Source organism: Trachurus japonicus, chromosome 8 (genome assembly GCF_045865225.1).
Source record: "Trachurus japonicus isolate A0001 chromosome 8, Traja_1.0".
Classification (NCBI taxonomy): domain Eukaryota; kingdom Metazoa; phylum Chordata; class Actinopteri; order Carangiformes; family Carangidae; genus Trachurus; species Trachurus japonicus.
This window is the reverse complement of record NC_140914.1, coordinates 15,172,293-15,191,788: the sequence shown is the minus strand read 5'-3', so window position 1 is coordinate 15,191,788 and position 19,496 is coordinate 15,172,293. Positions and strand designations below refer to the sequence as shown.

Sequence of the window (19,496 nt, the reverse complement as noted above, 5' to 3'; positions counted from 1 at the left end):
AGCCAGTGCACATGGCTATATACTGTACAATAAGCATGCTTTAGTGTTACTTTTCACTAAATGTTGAACAAATTTCTTGCAAGTTCTTTGAAGATTACCAATTTTCAGCAGGTTTAAGAAGGCCTCTTTCCTCTCAGTAATGATATTGAGCAGGCTGATCTTAATGTCTCCATGGACCAAACGGTTGCTGATGGCTGTGAAGGATGATATGGCAATAGCAAATCTGTCCCTGGCATCTTCAGAGAGCTTTTCAATCAGCTTTTCTTGAGCGCCTGTAATGATAGAAATTATAGGTCAGTGTTTCCTCTGAAACAACAGTAGTGATAATTTTGCTTGACATCTGTACCAAAGCTATGAACTGAGGCCTGGTAACCACTGTTGGAGGGTGTTTGCTCTCACAATTTTGGCATGATGACAAGGTGTTGCTTCCACATTCTACGTTCCTACCAAACAGAATCACTGTGTCTTAAAAAATACCATGAAGCTGGAAAATGTCTTTGGCAGCAGACCAGGAGAGGAGGTGTTGCATGACCACTTCTTCATCTTCCACATAGTTTCCTTGACGGTCTCTTGGCCACGATTTCTGGATAATGGCTGAGATGAGTTTCCCAAACTTCCAGTTTATCTCAAACCTTTCCAGCAGTTTACCCTCTGACTTGGTCTGCATGAAGTATAAGAGAGATGAGCATGAATGTGCATATTTTTGGATATACTGTATGTACAGTAATGAACTCACGCAGTGCCTTCTATTTCTATTTAAGAAAATTCATGTTGCTCTTTTAGCTGATTTAATTCGTAATTCTTTCATTTTCACTATAGGATACTGCTGGTGCTATGACCAGAACCATCACAAGCAGTGCAACTAAGCCATGTAAATGTTAATAATGAATGAGCTGTCTTCATACCTGGCACAAAGGGTTAACAGCTTCAAGAGCACACCTCTCAATACTAGCTGCAACATGTGGATGGGAATTGCTGAGTTCCTCTATCTTTTTGCAGTAGAATTGTATTTGATCCACAGGAGTTTCCTAAAAACATAAAATATATCATAAACATAAAATATATCAAATATCAATAATTATCGTTAAACAAAAAAAAATATGCATCACATACCTTTTTGTACTTGCCCTCAAAATCCATTGTGAATGTCTGTCTCCATTCTTTTGTGCAATCTTCATCTTTGAACTGAATGGAGATCACATTGTTCCACATCTGTAAAACAAAACCAACAAAGAAACAGTGAACCAGAATGATCTGCTAGTGATTATATGTGTCTGTCTGACTATATATTTTGTTTTATCTAAAATCTATAAATCAGCTCACTTCAATCTCCTCTGTAGCCTCAAGTTGGTAAAATGATGCAAAACGCTTGTTGAGCAAATGCTCTTTGAAGGACCGGTTGATCCAGGTTCTCATGATGGTCACTGCCTGAGAGATCAATTCTTTTCTGTATCCCTGCTCCTTGTCCCCATCTTCAGACTCCTGATGAGAATGACATAGCAGTCTTTAAGTTCAGTAACACTTCATTCTGGTTGAAATGGCTTGTTCGCATGACATACTTCACATACCTGTTGCTTTTTACAATGAACAAAGTTTGACACTGATGCAACCACATTCATGCAGGCTACAGGAATAGCAGGGTAGTTCTGACTGTATGATGCTGGTTTGACTCCTTTGCAGATCTTCTCCAACAGCTTTACAGCTGCTGCCAGACACTCTTTCCTATAAGCCTCAGTAAAGTGACTACGATGAACAGAAAGAAGAATGGAAGATTAAAAGACCAAATTAAAAAACAAGAAGAAACACAAGGTGAAAATTTCTTTTCATTATCTGCACAAAATAACACTCACAAAAGAATGCAGAAAAAATAAAACATAAACATTTTCCAATTAACATGTTTGTGATTTAACACCTTTAAATTTCAAAAAAGAATTCTACTGAATTTCAAAGAGCAAATCACCTGTATTTCTCTTCAATTAGATGCTCTTGGATGTGTGAGAGAATGTCAGATACAGTCTGTAAATCAGAAATATAAGAGCATCAATTGATTTACTGAAATGTACTTCAGTATAATCCTTGAAATGCAGAATTTTTAACTTAATTTTCTACTTTACCTGGAAGTTACTGTAGCCAATATCTAGAGGAGCTTTGTTACTGAAAATATGAAGCATGTCCAGAAGCTCAGTATTAATGTTGAGGGTGCACTCCAACAGTTCATCAAGGGTCATCAGGTACAAGCAGGATCGCACAAGAAGTCCATCGACCTCCATCAAGTGACTGTATTTTTTCATCAAATTCACCAGTGCCCTGAAAACAAAAGACGCACATTCATCTGTCAGATAGATAGATAGATAGATAGATAGATAGATAGATAGATAGATAGATAGATAGATAGATAGATAGATAGATAGATAGATAGATAGATAGATAGATAGATAGATAGATAGATAGATAGATAGATAGATAGATAGATAGATAGAGATGGATGGATGGATGGATGGATGATGGATGGATGGATGGATGATGGATGGATGGATGGATGGATGGATGGATGGATGATGGATGGATGATGGATGGATGCACTGAAAGTAAGGGGGACTCTTACTGCCTCTCTTGACTGCTGATGTATTGCATCGTTGATGTTCCAATGTCAAGGCCTTGCAAACCTGCCCAGGATGAGCCATACTTCAGGTTTCCAGATTTGGGAACTTCATAGGGCTTTGTGGTGCCTTTGAGGAGGTGGAAGAGTGGTAGTACCAGAATCCATCGTGGCATCCCTGTTGTTTTCACAGCATTCATCAGATCCTTCAATCTGTCTGGCAGGCTAAAAATAAAACATCATTTTATAAGCATCTGAAATATTATTATTATTATTATCATCAATGCAAATTTAAACAGTATGCAATTACTCTTCTTGGTCCACAGATATTACTTGTCACATCAGTGTATTGATAATTACTGTATTATTGAAGAGTTTAGGCACCTACTTGTTAATAGTGGAGACATCTTGAGAAAATTCCACCCAGTACTTAATGAAATCATCTTTGTCTAGTTTGGGTAGACACAGCACAGTGCAGAGTCGATGGAGCTCAGCATTATCCAGTCTGAGTCGATGCAGTCTCCACACACAGAGCATGATCACAGCTGCTCTCATTGGGTCCTTAATGTAGAGACTCCTCCCATCTCCATCCTTCAACTGAGGGATCACGTTCGCCAGCATGAACTGTTTCAACATCTTCTTCACCTAAGAAATCAACAGCGTGAGTCGAGTACAGTTGGCTATACCTAGGGATAAAAATACTTTTTACACAATGGTTGTAAACTTACATCTTCTTCCCCATAGTCTAAGGAGTACCATTTCTTTTGTTTCTCTTCATACACAAATGGCTCTCCATAGACCTGATAGAACTGATGCAGTTGGCTGAAAAAATTTCTCAGATTGATATCAGTCCAATCCCTGAGAAGATCAAATATGCTCTCCAGCATTATATTCCCTGCAATCTCTCGGCCTTGAATCAGACTCCTCTTTTGGTCAGGCCACAGTTTGTCTTTAAGGCGTGCAAGTAGGTGCTTGGCTGGTGCAGCACAGATGATGTCATCATACTGATGCCAGTCCCCTTTTACAAAACAGACACAAACATCATAATAAATACAGTACCAGTAGTATCATTACAGTAAGATGTTGTATGCACACAGGCAACTACAATTACATTCTGAGGTGAAGGTTGCTCTTACCGTCCTTACTCATCAGGTGATGTTTCACAAACAAACATCTGTTGGTGGTGTTGTGTGCTGAATCCAGTTTGTATATGAACTCAAACTCATATGTACCCTTTTTATACTTATAGACAACATATTTGTAGGGTATTGACACAGATAAAGCAGTTTTGTTTGTTGTCACACTGCCAACAACCAGAAAACCATGTTCTCCAAGATTCCTGAGTGGAAAGGAGAAGAAATGAAAATGTGGATGGTGTAAAGTCAGAGATCCAGAACAAGTCATTGTGTGAGCTTCACTGATTATCTATTCAAGAATAACTACCTGGTCACAGACAGCTCAACTGCATTTTCTTCCCATGACCCAAAGTGAGACCCAGCCCTGATGAAGATACGATCCTCATCTGGATCAAATTTGAAATCCTTCGAGAGGACCGCATGGAAGTAAATTGTGAGTCTGTCATGTGCAGCGATGGTCTGGTTCCTGGTCAGCCTGCAAAATAAATGATATATGGTAGAAATCTGATGAACAGAAATAAAACAGGTACATGCTGTACAGCCATCTGAGAGTTTTTTTGCCCACCTTTTAGGTGGTGGGGCAGCTGGGGTGTTGGTTGTTGTGCTATCTTCACTGCCACCTTTAGTTGCTTTGTCACCATCTGAGGTTTGTGCTGGAGCCGCGTCCTGTCTGCTTCCAGACTTCTGAATCTCCATGTGCTCCACGCGTTTGTCCGGGTCCACACTGGAGCCTGTGTTGCCAGCCTGTGTAAGGAGAATTAAATATTTACACCTAATACACATCTTTAACACATGAGGATGATGAAAGAATAAAATGTTGGTACATGTTTGTAAAAAATGACAAATTCTCATAAATTTTACTCAGAATTACCTTTGATGAAGGTTGAGGGCCAAAAACCTTCTGCATCTTTTGTTCAGGTGCTGCAGGTTTCTGTTTCTGCTCCTGTTGGCCCTTTCCCTTCTGTTTGGTCTGTCCTGTCTGTTTCACATTTGGCCCCTCATTGGCATTTTGGTCAAGCGTGGGTTCTTTATTGGTGACTGTGTTTTTCTTTGACTTGTTCTTGTCTGTCTTTTGATCTTTAGGGTTAGTGGCCGTAGTTTCGTTAGCTGAACCTAACTGAGGAGTCGTACACGTGCTTTCCTCTGAGGTGGCTTGTTGATTCGGAGTGTCAGCTGGTGCTGTCGTGACTTTCTGATCCTGAGCTGATTTCTGTGGATTTTTCTCTCCTATATTAGAATCACCTGAAACTTCCTCTACCTGTTTTGCTTCATTTGTCTCTTCTGAAGCAGCAGCCTTTTCACTCTGAGAGACTTTTGCAGCTTCAGTTGGTTCAGCAGCTACTGAGACACAAGGCTGGTTTTCCATTGAGGAGAGCTCCTCTTGGAGTGAGTCTGGTGTTTCATCCATTGCATTGTTTGAGCTTTCACTGTCTGAAGGGTCTCTCCCGTCCAGCTTCTTCTCATTGTCCCCCAAGGAGAGTTGTGACAGGTCGGAGTGACTTTGATCCAAGTCTGACAACATGTTGCCTTCTTTCTTCTTTTTGTTTTTCTTCTTTTTTTTCTACAAACACAAAAAGGTAGACTGGTTTTTCAATCAACTTTACTGCTAAAGTAAAATCAAGTCACTGTCCTCAAAATTATATAGAAACACCTATCAGGGCAATGTCAAATGACTACTTCAATGAAAACAATGTGAAGGAACATACAATGGGACCACTTTGATAAGGGGGGAGACAGCAACCCAAACTCAATGTTTCTCACACCAGTGAAGGACATAGAGATAAGACACCTGGTCAACAAATGTATAGCAAAAACATCGACTGACGTCAATGACCTCGACATGAAACTGATTAAGACAGTATTGTGAGTGATCTGTTTTGACTGTTTGGAACTAGACTGCAGCTCTGTGATTTAACTAACATGTCCAAAATGAACGAATAAATAAATACATTTCCATGCTAGCAATTTAAACAAAAGGCAACACAGTGGCAGTGACACTAACCTTCTTCTTTGTGTTTGCGATGACATCTTCATTGGGTCGTTTGGGTGATCTGTTCTGTTCTTTGTTGTCCGCAGGTGGGGCATTTTTCTGTGACTCTGACCTCTCAGTTGTACCTTTCTCGTCTGCCACCAGGGATTTGGGTTGATCATCTACATCTAGATGGAAAATACATTTTAAGAAACATTATATCAAATATAAGATACTGAATATAAATGCATGAAAAAAAGATATATGGAAAACCACTGTGACTATTAGAATGAAGAATAACGACACGGCAGGAGTTATCAACACCAGTGCATGTGGCTCTGGATGAATTTGCATTCTATCCAAATCCAAAACCAAATCACGGCAGGCAGCTAGTGTAAAATTTACTAGACATATAATCACTATTGAGCCACATGCGCTTTTTATTACCTATTTGATTTTCAGTTACAACTATCTAAGCTTTGTCATGAATTGACTGGACTCAAGTTTGCATTTTCCCTGTGGGCCTCATCTCATGACAATATAGTTCTCATTTAGGGAGAAAATGAAATGTATGTGTAGACAATGTATGTCTAAGTTATGTCAAGTGGTGGGTGATAATGTTGTTCAAAAAGCATACACCCCGTCCCGCCCAATGACACCCTATGTGATGTGATGTGTTTTCTGGACGCAATACTAACAAGCAAAACAGCATGTGTGTTTTCTTTTTATCTATGGACAACATTAATGAAATACTGCTTGTAAATTTACTTAATCAAAAGCAGATTTTGAAATGAATCGACTCACCCTGATTGTTTGCAGGTTGGACTGGTAGCTTCGTGCCACATTCACTGCAAAACTTGGCTTTCTTCTCCGAAATATCATGACCACATTGTGGACACTTCATCTTCACACTTCAGCGTTCTCTGCAAGAAAGAAACCGTCTTTACTGAAATGTAGCTACCTACATCATCCCCCACCATGTATAGAAGGTTCCTTTCACTTTCTATTTTGTCTGTTGAGGTCTCATGACACCGTTTACAGCTTTACTGAGCAACAAAACAGGCGCGCGGGGCACGGCTGTTCATTTCATTTGGACTTTGAACAGTGTTACCGAGCAAACTGACCTATAAACATTTTTATCAACTGATTGCAATGGGAATAACTTCACAACGGCGTCACTGAGCTGCTTCACGCCCACCTCCAGTTCCGCCAAATATCCAATAACAAACTCATCTCGGCCCAAGAGCATAAAGAAACTAAGAGGTCTCACTGCGCAACAGAAAAAAGACTTCCTTAAAAGAAAACGCATTACCCTGGAGTCTCAGAAAGATAATGTTCTTAGACTTGTGTAGAAAAACTCTGAAAGCCTAGTGCGTGTTGACTTTGACATCTTTAAATGAGGAATAAATTAGGCAGTGAATTTAATAAGACTGGATGACCTTTTTATCACTATCACAACACACTCCCCGCAGCCACAAATAACAATATAATCTGATTAGAAATTTACGTATATAGCCTATTCATTTGTATACATACATTCTCAAAACAAAAATAATAATTTTACAAAAATTAATGTAAAATCATTATTTTTGTTTTCAGAATTTACCATTTAATACCCAGTGAAAAATGGGATTCAGTGACATCACTTGCACTTCACTTGATGTAGATTTAATTTCTCTTTATTTTTAAACAACCCCCCACCCCAAATCCTCTCGCTTTCCCTTTCCCTCTCTCCTTTTCTCTCTGTCTCTCCCTTTATCTGATGGAACTGTTAATGTTCAAACCAGTGCTATAATAGAGAACTGATTGTTGTGATTCTTATTCCAGTTGTAAGGGAAAAGTTCATGTTAGAAACAAAGGAATGATCATAAGGGTCAGCTGCTACTCTGAGTGGTAGCTGACGTCGGCACTCGACTGACTTCTTAGACAATGGTATTTATGTAGCCTTTGAATTGTTTGTTTATCTGTAACTGCAGTGTATTTAAGGCTCAGTCATTCTGAAAGTCAGGGTCCAGACTCTATACCTTTGTGGTTGAGAGACGCTGAACCCTATTCGGCCGAATAGTAAGACTCTGTCTTTATTTTGATGATCATTGTTTATTATTTACTGGTTGTTCCCTTTGCTTAGACAAGGGATTGTAATAAATCCTCAAAACCTTGGTGTTTTTTCCTCGGCAGAGCGCCTTTTTGCCTCCACACCAATAATAACAATGATCTGTAAAAAATAATGTTTGACATGTCTGAAATCATAATGAGCAGAGCAAGAAAAACTACCAAAAAAAAATGCAGGATACTGGCTTGTTAACCTGCTTATTCACAAAGGCAGGAACACAGCAACCAAACTATAAAAAGTGTTGAGTGAATCCTCCTCTCAATTAAAGGATCTTTGACTCCTCAGTAGCCAATCACGTATTTGCGTCGAAAGTCATGATTTAAGTCATTTCCTGTTGTGATGCATATCTAAAACTTAACATTTAACAACAGCTAAAATGCTAACTAAACTCATACACTAACCAGCGTTATTACTGCAGTACCAAAGCACATGTATGAGCTGCAAAAGCAGCCAGCTGTCACACAACAGAGGTATCTTTGCAACAGTGAATCCTTCCCGAGCTAAGTTGTTCCGTAGCAGCCATAGACCGTAAGGTAACAGCCGGTGTAATTAGCTGCTAACACCCGTATGTTCACTCATGACTCACTTTCCAGAATAAACGCAGCGAGAATAAAAACGTGCAGGTGCCATGACAGGCATCGGCTAATTCACACTGTTTAAACCACATTTGAGGCAGACTTTACTCCGAAGTGTCCTGTGACGGACGTGTTTTTGGAGGCTGCTCAAGCTAACAGGATTAGTTCACCCCTAATTTATCATAACAGTAGTTGTGGCGTCACCGCCTCCATCTTTCACCAGAGCGGTAAAACAGAGGTTTCAGCAGCAGTCCTACCTGAGCTGACTTTCTCTTCTCTTCTGCAAAACAAGGACAAGTCCGCGAGTCATCTCTCCACTCGAGCAGCCATGTAACCGGCGCACAGGCAGCACATACTGTAGTGCTATAATTTCAGTTCATTTCCGCATGCCCCTTAAAAGTTTCGTTTTGTCAGAAATGGGTGTTGACCAAACTAAATTTACTTTCTTTATGAGTCAATATTTTTCCAAACTTGTGACGATGACTAAGCAGGATCTATGCACAGGTGTGAAGACTAATTAATTAGGCTGTCGTATACTGTAACAGTTTCTAACACACTTTCTAGTGACTCCCTCTGATAAAGAACTCATTTACATAATTTGGTATAGTTGCATGTGGGCTACATTTCTTTTGGTTCAACACTGACTGATTTAGTGAACAATTTTTACAAGTTAAGAAACATGTTTATGTTGTGTCTGAAAGCTGTGCAGCTGCAGGCAAAGAAAATAAATTGAAGCTGGTTTGATCAATTATCTCTGTGGAAAATGAGCCTACATAAAAAATTTAAAGCAGATTAGCCTAGTTATCTGGTGTTACCACCCTTTTACAACACTACTTTTTTTCTCGTATCCCAGAGTGACCCCATGACATTGAGGTCAGCTAAGGTCACCCACAGTCAAGTACACAGTAATTCACCCAGAAATTCACTTTAACGCTTGTAAACCGCAGTCACTAGTTAGAAAAAAAGACAAGTGTGTGCTCAAACCTGTATTTCACGTCGACTTAAAAAATAAAAACAGCACAGAAAATAATGTAATGCATACTGTGTGCTATGTTCAATCAAAGAAGACTCACACCGTCCTGGTCCTGGAAACACTCAGTAACACGCAACATGCATTTGTTTATAGTTAAACTGAGCAACCTATGACATTTTCTCCTGTCATGAGCTCCACCTCTACTGCTCTTACATGACACCTACTTGTCCACAAAGGACAATTTGTTTTGCATGTGCCAGAGTGATGGATGCTCAACATTTACTAACCTAAGGGTACTCTGCTCCTTAATTGCCAGCAGGGGGCAGAATAACATGATATTTGAGCAAGTAGGGGGAAGCAATATGCCATGTAGAGCCTTTTGCAGAGACTGAGGCTTTTTATTTTAACAACTGCTGTAGATGATGAAGCTCTATTTTGTCTTCCTTGTTCTTTATTTTGAAGATACAATACATTGCCAAAGGACTTGGCTGCATGCCAAAGTCAGAGGTATTTTACATTCAAGATGGCTGATTTAAAAGTGGAACCTGTCATGCCCATGGGGAATGACATAGCACCACATGAAAATAATAATCATTTACCACAAGACCTGAAAAGCTGCACCCACGAGTCAAGAAGAAAACAACAAGTGGACCCTATTGAAATAACACCAACAGCAGCTGTTTGCAGGGTGTTTCTAGATACTTTCCAGAGTTGTTTATTGTCAGATGCAATTATACAAGAAGCATGTCAGAGTCATTTGGGTGTAAGCACTAAAATAAAAATTGTTTGCAGTGTGGCTGTGTTATTTCACAGATCACTAAGACCCAGAAAGGTTACCAGGAAAAAGCTGTGAGAGGACATTCTTCAAAATTTCAGAGCCATGACTCAGTGTTACATCAACAGAAAGAAAAGACCACTGAGCCCTAATGAGGGTTGAGAGCAAAACTGCTTCACGTTCACTCAAAGTGCAATTTTACCCTAAAAAAAAAACTCCAATAAAAGCAAAAGTGCTTCCTTTTACTGTTTCGGTGTAAGACTGTTTTTGTTTTCCTCTTATTTTTCCCATATAGTCGTTTGTGCCTCACATAAATGTCTGATTTAATTTCTTTCACATATTTTCAACTTTTACAGCCCGTTGAACCTGAAGCAATTTGTCTAAAGCCTCAGTAGGGGATATAATTTAGTCAGCTACTCTTGAGAACTACAGGCTACAGAAAGCAAATTAACTTCCGCAGTGCCAAAAAAACAAGAGCATGTCTGATTTAGAAAACACCAGAAAGCACCTTAACAATCAGAGAGTGCTTAACTCACATCATGTAAATATATGTAAACTTCAACGTTCACTTCAAACCCATTTGACTTTCAGTGATCATAGTACCTTTCTTTGTGTATGAGCAACAAGACGTAGTGTTGTTCCTGTTTTTGTTGTGATTTTTTGTTGCTTTTTTCGCTTCTTCCTGTTACTGCATAACAGCTCGACCCTGTTAGAGGTTCGTGTTTTGGTGCCTGCGGAAACAAAGCAGAATAAAATGTTTGCACGCGGTCACGACAATCATTTCTGGAATGTGGAAGGGCTTGCTGAGCTTTACCTGCACACTGAGGTGTAAACCACACCTTCGTCCTCGTCCTCATCATCGTGATTTTTGGAGTCCATGTGCTGCTGCCTGCAGGGAATATGGCTGATGAGAACATGTGCACTTGAAGCATGAGTTGAAAAACAGATAACAGCTGCAAAAGGTATCTCACATGTTTGATTTTCTTTTGGTGTTGAAGTCAACAGTTACATAAATCAGGTCTGCTGTTGTTTCCTCACATGGATTTCCTACTTGAGGCCAGTTGAGGTAGACATCATTCTAGATACAATCATAAAACATACAATCATAACCTGACCTCATTAAAGCAGAGCAGTGTTCCTCTCTGCTAAATGCTTACTTTGTTTCAGTTCTGAGCGACCTCATGAACTCTTTCCCTATGCAGCAAAAACAACCTTTATGTTATCTTATCTGATATCCATCAAGTTTTCAGAGGTGTTTACCACATTTGCAAAATAGCTCAGTGCAACTCCATAACGGTTTAACCGTTAAAGCAAAGTATATGCACTCAGCGGGTACTTCATTATCACACCTACTTGACTTGTTCAAGCAATCAGCCGATCATGCAGTAGCAGTGCAATGCATAAAATATGCAGATCTACGTCATTAGCTTTAGGTATTATTCACAACAAACAACAGCATGAAATTGTGGACCCAATCTGCCTCATGTGAACCGTCTCAGACTGGTGGTGGTGCTGTAATGGTGTGCTGAATGACCTCTGATCACCTAATGACTACTTCAACCATATAACAAAGCAATAGTCATCTTAAAATGGTTTTGGGCAACGGATCCACATCCAGTTACGGGCAACAGATCTGCACCCAGTTGCATTTGCCCATAAGGCTCTTAGAAGACTACAAGGAGGCCCTCATACCAGTAGCATGGTGTTTATCAGGGTGTTTGGTGGGTCACATAGCTCTAATACATACATAAAGTCAGCACACAGGAAAGTCATGATCAATTTTGAATAGTTAATTAAAGGATAGTTCCACCTGATCGTCCTCCTCACTGGCAGTGTCTGGTGCTTGTGTCTTTTTTTTGTTGAGTCTGAAAATACAGAGACTTTGTAACATCATCACATGATTACTTCATATGAAATGAGACAATGATAATATAGTATAAACACAGCTCACCTTCTGACAACAAAAGCAATGGTTATCAGCATCAAAAGTGCAGCAACAGTAGCAGTGGTAGCAACTAGAGCTGTGGTATATGCACTGTAAGGATGTGCTGTAAGGAAATAGGCATACAGTAAGCTTTGTGAGAGCACAACCATGTGTTTATATTTATATTTATTTAATACAGCAATTTTGGTATATATGTCAATAATGAAAATCGCCATTTTATGTTAATTCAAACAACAGATATTTGGTCACTGCTTAGTACTTGACAACATTTAACATCAACATCAACATTTAATTTAGCATTTATTGCCTTGAAATACTGTGAAATTTACTTTTCGTGTATTTATACAAAGGATTATAAATCAGTTGCTGGCAGGCAACTGTACACTAACATGAAAAACGTATGCACTTATGCACCTCAAAAGATAGCAGGTGCACCGTAGATGACTGAACAGTCAACAAAATTCAAAAGAGAAAACTCCTGCATACTGTCTTCACTTACATTAGGTTTCTTGGGATTACAATGTTTTGGTCTAGAAGACCTGTATCAGGTAGCCTATATAATATACAATACTACAAAACACAATTTACTACCTGACGAAGGTCATCTAGACTGAAATGTTGTAACCCCCAATAAACCTAATGTGTGTGTGTGTGTGTGTGTACAGGAAAATTCAAAAAGGCTGCAGATAAGTGGTTATCAGCATAAGGTCCACTTTTATGATGCCCATATAGTTTTTATTTGCCACTGAACCTGATAGTTTTATTCAGTTCTACCTGTCAACCCACATGTGAGAACATAAAAATTAGAAAGATTTCTGAGTGTAATTTATTCCATCACAACACCACTGCAATTATGACAGCAGCTAAAATATATATGACAATCTCAACAAAATTTTAACAGTTTAAATATTATAAAGGGAGGGTTATTGCAGGGATGATTTTGTCAAATTGCATTGTACAGGTGTACCTAAAGTGTAAAACCAACTTATTGTGCTGCAGTTATTATTTAATCAAAGAGAGACACTAGAGGATGGGTAAAATAAGCATTTTAACCAACTAACCTGGCAGCTCTCTGTTCACCCTTAAAGTGACAGTAGAGGAGTTTTGACTTCCATGCTTGTTGGTAGCACCGCAGAAATACTGGAGATCACCAGAGGGAGAAACATCCCAAAACTGCAGTTCAAACTTGAATCCAGAAGAAACAACGGTTGTATGACCATTAACTATTTTAAACCAAGTATAGTCCTCCACATGTGGGTTTGCGTAGCTGCTGCAGGTCAGAGTAATGTTGCTGCTGGCGTCAAACTCTGTCGATGGTATGGCAGACAACGAAGTGTTTCTAGGGCCATCTGAAAGAAAACAAGAGTGGTTTAGTGCTTCAGTGTCTTTATTGTGCAAATCAAAAAGACAAGATAAAATAAGACACTGAATTCATTCAGGGACATCAAGTGGCTTGTAGAATTCATTTTCATCATCTTACAGTTTCCCATTAATGATCTTGTGTCCATTACTTACATTCAACATTAATATTTATAACCTGTGAGGTTGTTCCTTTGTGCGCTGTTAGGGAACAATAGTAGTTTCCAGAGTTTTGGGAGGAAATGTTGCTAAGATAAAGTACAGGTCCTTCATTTACAGGTGTTCCATTCTTGACCCAGGTGAACGCAGATGAGAGGCTTCCACCATCACAGCTGTTTACGCAGGTCAGATTCACAGAGTCGCCTTCCATTACTGTTCCGTCTCCATTTGGTTTTGTCACCTCAGTCGTCAGATCTACAGTAGAGGGGTGAAGCACAGCTTGAGTTTTGACCATCATAGATTTAAGTGCAGAGAAGAGTCACAATTATATTTTATTTTTTTAAAAAAGAACAGAAACTTACCACTAGTTTTTAATGTTGAGCCAGGATAACCAGTAAATTTTCCAACTGGAGAGTCGGTCTCAAATCTAAATGCATATTCACCAGCATCAGCATCCTCTACTTGGTCTATTTTAAATGTACAATTGTGAAGTCTGTCACCAATATCCTGAAACTTTGAGGAGTTATTCATTGAGTCACTGTTAAATATGAAAGGGCCATCAAAAAACTGCTTCCGTCCATGATCCTTTCCATGACCCCACATGACACGTTGCACTTTCTTGTCAACAGGATAATAAAACGAACATGGAATGACAACAGATGAGCCTTTCACTGCACATATTATATTTTCTTGATAATCCACTCTATAGTCTTCACAAAGAACACCTGAAACAAAGGTATGAATTCAGAATAATCATTTTAATGTCACCTTTAATGAGATGATATAAGTGTTGTACTTACCAGACAGAAACAGTAGCAGTGGTGTCCAGGTCAGGCGTCTGGAGTCAGAGCACATGCTGAGACTCCTCTCCAAGTAATCATGAAACTGCTAATCAACAAGTTACAAATTTAGCTTTCCCTTCAAACACAGAGTTGCGTTATCTTTTGTCTTCTTCCTTTACCAAGTACAGCTTTCTGTAAGGTAAAGTTTTGGATCACCTTGAAAACAGGTCACAGACGCCACAATGTGCAAGACATGCGTTTGAACACGGGTAGTGTGAAACCAGGCTGTGCTTAGGAGAGGAAACATATCACACAAAAGGGGATGGCACTTGTGTGTGGTAAAAGCACATTCAGAGCCACTGCACTGCAACATTTTTTCTTTTTTTAAAGAAAGATGTTTAGATGACACTGGTACTGTTGTTTTACTCAAATTCCATGATCACTTTTGATCACCAGGAGCTTTAATGCGAAACTGTACGTATTTTAGATTTGATATACGCGTACAAAGAAAAATAATCTATAAAAGGGGAACTGAGGCCTGTGGGGGTTTGAGGGTGAGCTGCACTTAATATGATAACTGACCCAAACAATGACACTTGATAGAGTTGAAGAAAGAAAACATAATTTTTCCCCCCTTTTTGCTTAAATCTTGAGATATGTGTTATAGAGAATCATCTTGATTGCAGGTTGTCCCCACCTCCTCTAACAGTGTGGAGAGGCAGAGGCAAGAAAGAGCATGTGAAAATGGGTCTCAAACCCCTTGTTTTTTCACACACAACTTGAACATCTAACGTTTTATGAACTCTCATAAACACATGACGAAGCCAAAAAGAAACGAAATATAATGCAACAGTGGGGAAACGAAGCATATCAAAGACATGTATCACTTTCACAGATTCATAACATGGTGTGAAGTTGCTGGAAAACTTTATTTTGAATGTTCCATGTGTGAGTTTCACATCTCTTCATTTCTACATTTTTCTTGAAGTCACAGTTGATTTGTCTCAATGCTGATCAGAACAAAAACATAAAAATAAAAAAACATTAGGTAAAGAATGCAATGTCATATATATACAGTAAGTGTGTCTTCACAAATATGAAATAATGCCGTATGAAATCTGAAAAGGAGAAATGCACTCTACCTGCATATTGTGCTGTAAATCATATCATTATCAGTGGAGTCCATCTGCTGCTGCCTGCATTTGATACATTCAATCAGTACATGTGTAGGTAAGTGCAGCAAGAATCGTGTTTAAAAACCAATAAGTCAAAATGTCTCACATGTTTGACTTTCTGTTATCATGGACATAAACGGATGCATAGACGAGTTCTGTTGCTCCTCCTTCACTTTCCTCTTGTGCTTGGCGGTGGTCACAGTTAAACCAGTTGACGTAGTCTGTATTCTGAACAGAAGCATACAGACAGACCACAATAGAGACCAAGGTTTAACCAATAAGCAAAAATGTCCTCCTCTTCTAGTTAAGTCTATGTTTGCAGACACCCACACCACAAAAACACCCTCTCTTCTCTTATCTCACGTCCATCCTGGCTTGTGTCATTCAGCAGGCAATTTCAGATGTGGGTTTTATTGCAACCTGCTTTACTCAGCCACAGACAACTTCTGACAAGAAACTGGCAACTCAGTTTTTCACCATAGGCTGTACACCTCGCTATAAATAATGTGCACTACTGTCAAATAAAATAGACGTAAACAGATAAAACATAGGTAAGAATAATATTTATATTGTCAACAATAGCTGTGCCACCTGTTTGTCATCTTCACAGCCCCTCTGTGGTCCCCATGTCCTCTTATAGTTGAGTCTGCAACAGAGAGACAGATTTATGTCATGCTTATTGATGTTTTGCAAATAATAGTTCAGTTGGATGTATATTTCCATAGCTACCCCTTAATATCAGCAGGCTAAGGAGTTCTTCCAAGGGCAATGGTTTGTACAAATGATCGGCTTCATTAGATGAACATGAACATGTGTGCATATGTTTTTATGAGACTTTAAGGCTTTACCATTTGTCTTTGTATAGCTACTTGAAAAACATGTACTGTACTCACTGAACCCCAGTGGGCCCGCCTGTGTTCCTTACTTGTATATCTGACAGCAGCGGATGACATAAATGCAGCTTACTGTACCTCCTCCTGACCACAACAGCAGCGGTGACAGTCAGCAGCACAGCAACAGAAGGAATAGTAGCAATGATAAATACATTTCCGGCCCAATGTGCTGCAAAACAAAGGCAGCGTGGACAAGTGAGTTCTATTGTTTTTGATAAGTGATTATAATTTAAACTATAGGGTTTTATGTCCTTTTGTTCCCTTATAAAAAAAAAAGTCTGTGACTGACAAAGAAATGGGTTATCACTTCAATATGATTCCATATGCTGGGTTTCAATAAGGTACAGTTAGATGAAAAAATGAAATACAGATAGATTGAAGATACTGCATACTGAAGACTTTATGGAACTCAAAGCCAGTTACATATTTTTTTCAAGCAGTTTGTCATGATCGAATTCCTCACTGAATAACACAAAATGTCAACAAACAGCTGGTTAAATCATCTAATTCTTTAATAACCTACTTACGTTGTATCCTTAATGTCACCACAGAGGAGTTTTGACTTCCATGTCTGTTAGAGACGCTGCATAAATACTGGCCGCTCGCACCAGCAAGAAACACAGGCTGGTGTCCGACATCCACAATACCATCAGCACCCATTTTAAACCAGGTGTAATTCTCCACTGGGGGGTTTGCACGGCTGCTGCAGATGAGAGTGATGTTGCTACCAGTGGTGTCCTCCATCAATGGTCTTACATGCACTGTTGTGTTCTTAGGGCTAACTGAAAGAAAGAAAAAAAAATAGATGCATTACTCGGAAGTCTTGTTTAAAAGCATAATATTCAACTTATTACTTGCAGAACTCCTTTAATCACATAAGAAAATTGGTATTTTTAAACATTAATTTAGGAGTCTGCTTTTAATATTAAGGGAAAGCCAACAGGCTAATAACAGTGCATCTTTTTTGACAGATATTTTCAGCTATTCACAAATAAACACATGCTAAACAAGCCATATAAATGTAACTGAACAGCCACAGTACATACATATTTTACTGAATTGCAGCTCTGCTTTATTTACATTATAGTTATCTCTACTAGAGTAAGCTATGACTGTAATGGGAAAAAAAAGTCATACAAGTTGTTTTTCCACCAAAGTGGAAAAAAAAAAGTGAAAAAATAAATACTCCTTCCACCCCTCCTTCCCTTTCCCTGCAGTCCCTCAAATCATCTGGTGACTCAGTGCCTCAGAGTGACACAGAGTTTTAGATCTCTCCCCCATCCAGTATACTCACATTCAACATCAATATTTATGACTCTTGAAGTTGTTCCTCTATGTGTTCTCAGGGAACAAGTGTAGTTTCCAGCATTTACGGGGGAAATGTTGCCAAAATAAAGTGCAGATTGGTCATTTATGGGTTTTCCATTCTTAAACCAGGTGAAAGCAGATGAGAGGTCACCATCACCATCATCGCAGCTGTTTATGCAGGTTAGATTCACAGAGTCGCCTTCCTTCAATGTCCTGTTTCCATTTGTTGGTGTCACCACAGCCTTCAGATCTAGTAAAGAGGAAAGTAAAGTGAAGAGCAGCTGAAGATTGCAGGTTGCAGTTTATGGTTGATTTATTTTTTTAAACGCTACTTACCAACCACTTTTAAAGACGGACCAACATTAACAGGCCATCTGCTTACTCTGCTGTTAAATATGATGATGTATTTTCCTGCATCATTATGCATTACATGGTGTATCTTCAAGGAACAGTTTTGACGTTTGTCACCAATATACTGAAATCTCTGAGCGACTTTTTTTAAATCAGTAGAGAAAACGATACGTCCCTTGAGATGATGAGACTTGATGTGACCCCACGTGACACTCCTTACTCTCTGGTTGGCAGGATGGTAAAACAAACAGGGGATGGCAACAGTGGAGCCTTTCACCGCACAGATACGCTGCTGTAGGTACTCCACTTTCCAGCTGTTGCAGAGAACACCTGAAAGAGATGGATGCATTCATAACCTGTAAGATTTTTATCATTTTTAATAAAACATTAAATGGGGTGTGAGTGTGTACTTACCAGCCAGAGACATCAAGGTCAAGGCAATGTTTAAGCTGTCAAGGCGCATCCTGAGACTCTTTCAAAGATTATAATCAACTTTCAAACTGATTACAGAATATACCCTCAACTCAAAATGCAGGGGACATGTCCTCAGCTGCCTCTCAATCTATAGACTGTAAACTCAGCTTCCTGTAAGGAAACAACGGCTCGCCCAAACATTCAAGTTCTCAGGCCATGAAATCAGGTCACCCACCACACTGACACAGTACACCGGAAACAGCTTTCTGTTTTAGTGTGTGATGTATGAAAGCAGTCCCCCTTATGGAGAAACCCTCAATCGTTGCTTTCTTGTGGCTGAAATCTTTTTTTCCCCCTTTTTTTTGCTTCAGTCAGCACTGTGACACTTTATAGCATTGTGTAACATGAGACAATTCTGACCTGCTACATGACAGAGGTTTATAGTTAAAGCAGAAGTAAGCAGAATGTTTGTGTTAATATAAGTCTTTAAATAGTTATATCTTCCGACAGAAATCACTTATATAGAGTGTTTGGTCTGAAACACGGGTCCGTCAGTCACTCTGCTCTGCTGTAAGCCGAGGAGAAAACTTTCCTTGTATCCTACAACCGTTATCCAATGAGGAGATAGAATGGCATAAAGGGGCGGTCCTCTCTGTGTGTGCAGCCAAGGGATGCGCGTGAATGTGGTGACGTAGGGACGAGGGCGGGGACTGCTAACTCCATCGGCTGACAGGAAGTTAGCCAAAACCACCGGATCGCTTACTTCTGCTTTAATTTATTTGCAATTTCACTTTTGAGAATGTGATTAAACACAATGGGAGGTGGGAGGATTATGTCAGTGTTTGTTGAGCCAATAAGACAAAAGCACCAGTTTAGTATTTGCATAGTTCAGGCTACCATTCACATAATGAGATTTTCTTTTCTTTTAATTTCAGAAGTATTACACTATGTGTCTGAGCTCTTCAGAGAC

The 19,496-nt window shown here is 39.3% G+C and overlaps 3 protein-coding genes across 3 annotated transcripts in view; all 3 read right to left on the bottom strand.

Annotated features, from left to right (window-relative positions):
- Positions 1 to 8,796, bottom strand: part of LOC146982910 (E3 ubiquitin-protein ligase rnf213-alpha-like) — a 32,309-nt gene extending 23,513 nt beyond the window's left edge. Inside the window, exons 1-18 of the mRNA XM_085784197.1 lie at positions 8,650 to 8,796; positions 6,509 to 6,627; positions 5,738 to 5,892; positions 4,607 to 5,296; positions 4,301 to 4,479; positions 4,043 to 4,210; positions 3,736 to 3,938; positions 3,328 to 3,617; positions 2,988 to 3,244; positions 2,606 to 2,824; positions 2,115 to 2,307; positions 1,961 to 2,016; positions 1,569 to 1,743; positions 1,324 to 1,482; positions 1,114 to 1,212; positions 906 to 1,028; positions 478 to 661; positions 99 to 272 (exon numbers count right to left, since the gene is read on the bottom strand). Of these exons, the coding sequence (XP_085640323.1) occupies positions 99 to 272; positions 478 to 661; positions 906 to 1,028; positions 1,114 to 1,212; positions 1,324 to 1,482; positions 1,569 to 1,743; positions 1,961 to 2,016; positions 2,115 to 2,307; positions 2,606 to 2,824; positions 2,988 to 3,244; positions 3,328 to 3,617; positions 3,736 to 3,938; positions 4,043 to 4,210; positions 4,301 to 4,479; positions 4,607 to 5,296; positions 5,738 to 5,892; positions 6,509 to 6,608 (3,424 nt within the window). The 5' untranslated portion in view covers positions 6,609 to 6,627; positions 8,650 to 8,796. The remainder of the gene's footprint in view (positions 1 to 98; positions 273 to 477; positions 662 to 905; positions 1,029 to 1,113; positions 1,213 to 1,323; positions 1,483 to 1,568; positions 1,744 to 1,960; positions 2,017 to 2,114; positions 2,308 to 2,605; positions 2,825 to 2,987; positions 3,245 to 3,327; positions 3,618 to 3,735; positions 3,939 to 4,042; positions 4,211 to 4,300; positions 4,480 to 4,606; positions 5,297 to 5,737; positions 5,893 to 6,508; positions 6,628 to 8,649) is intronic.
- Positions 8,797 to 10,849: 2,053 nt separating this feature from the next.
- On the bottom strand, positions 10,850 to 14,458 carry LOC146982909 (uncharacterized). Its single transcript, XM_085785596.1, has 7 exons — positions 14,404 to 14,458; positions 13,966 to 14,328; positions 13,601 to 13,858; positions 13,147 to 13,434; positions 12,092 to 12,188; positions 10,955 to 11,029; positions 10,850 to 10,871 (listed from the first exon to the last, which is right to left on the bottom strand). Exons 1-7 carry the CDS (start codon positions 14,456 to 14,458, stop codon positions 10,850 to 10,852), a joined length of 1,158 nt encoding a protein of 385 aa, XP_085641722.1.
- Positions 14,459 to 15,533: 1,075 nt separating this feature from the next.
- LOC146982908 (B-cell receptor CD22-like) lies at positions 15,534 to 18,486 on the bottom strand. Its single transcript, XM_085785407.1, has 6 exons — positions 18,098 to 18,486; positions 17,748 to 18,011; positions 16,981 to 17,235; positions 16,532 to 16,622; positions 16,152 to 16,206; positions 15,534 to 15,788 (listed from the first exon to the last, which is right to left on the bottom strand). The coding sequence occupies exons 1-6, from the start codon at positions 18,459 to 18,461 to the stop codon at positions 15,663 to 15,665; spliced, it is 1,155 nt and encodes a 384-aa protein (XP_085641533.1). The 5' UTR covers positions 18,462 to 18,486; the 3' UTR covers positions 15,534 to 15,662.
- Between the last annotated feature and the right edge of the window lie 1,010 nt (positions 18,487 to 19,496).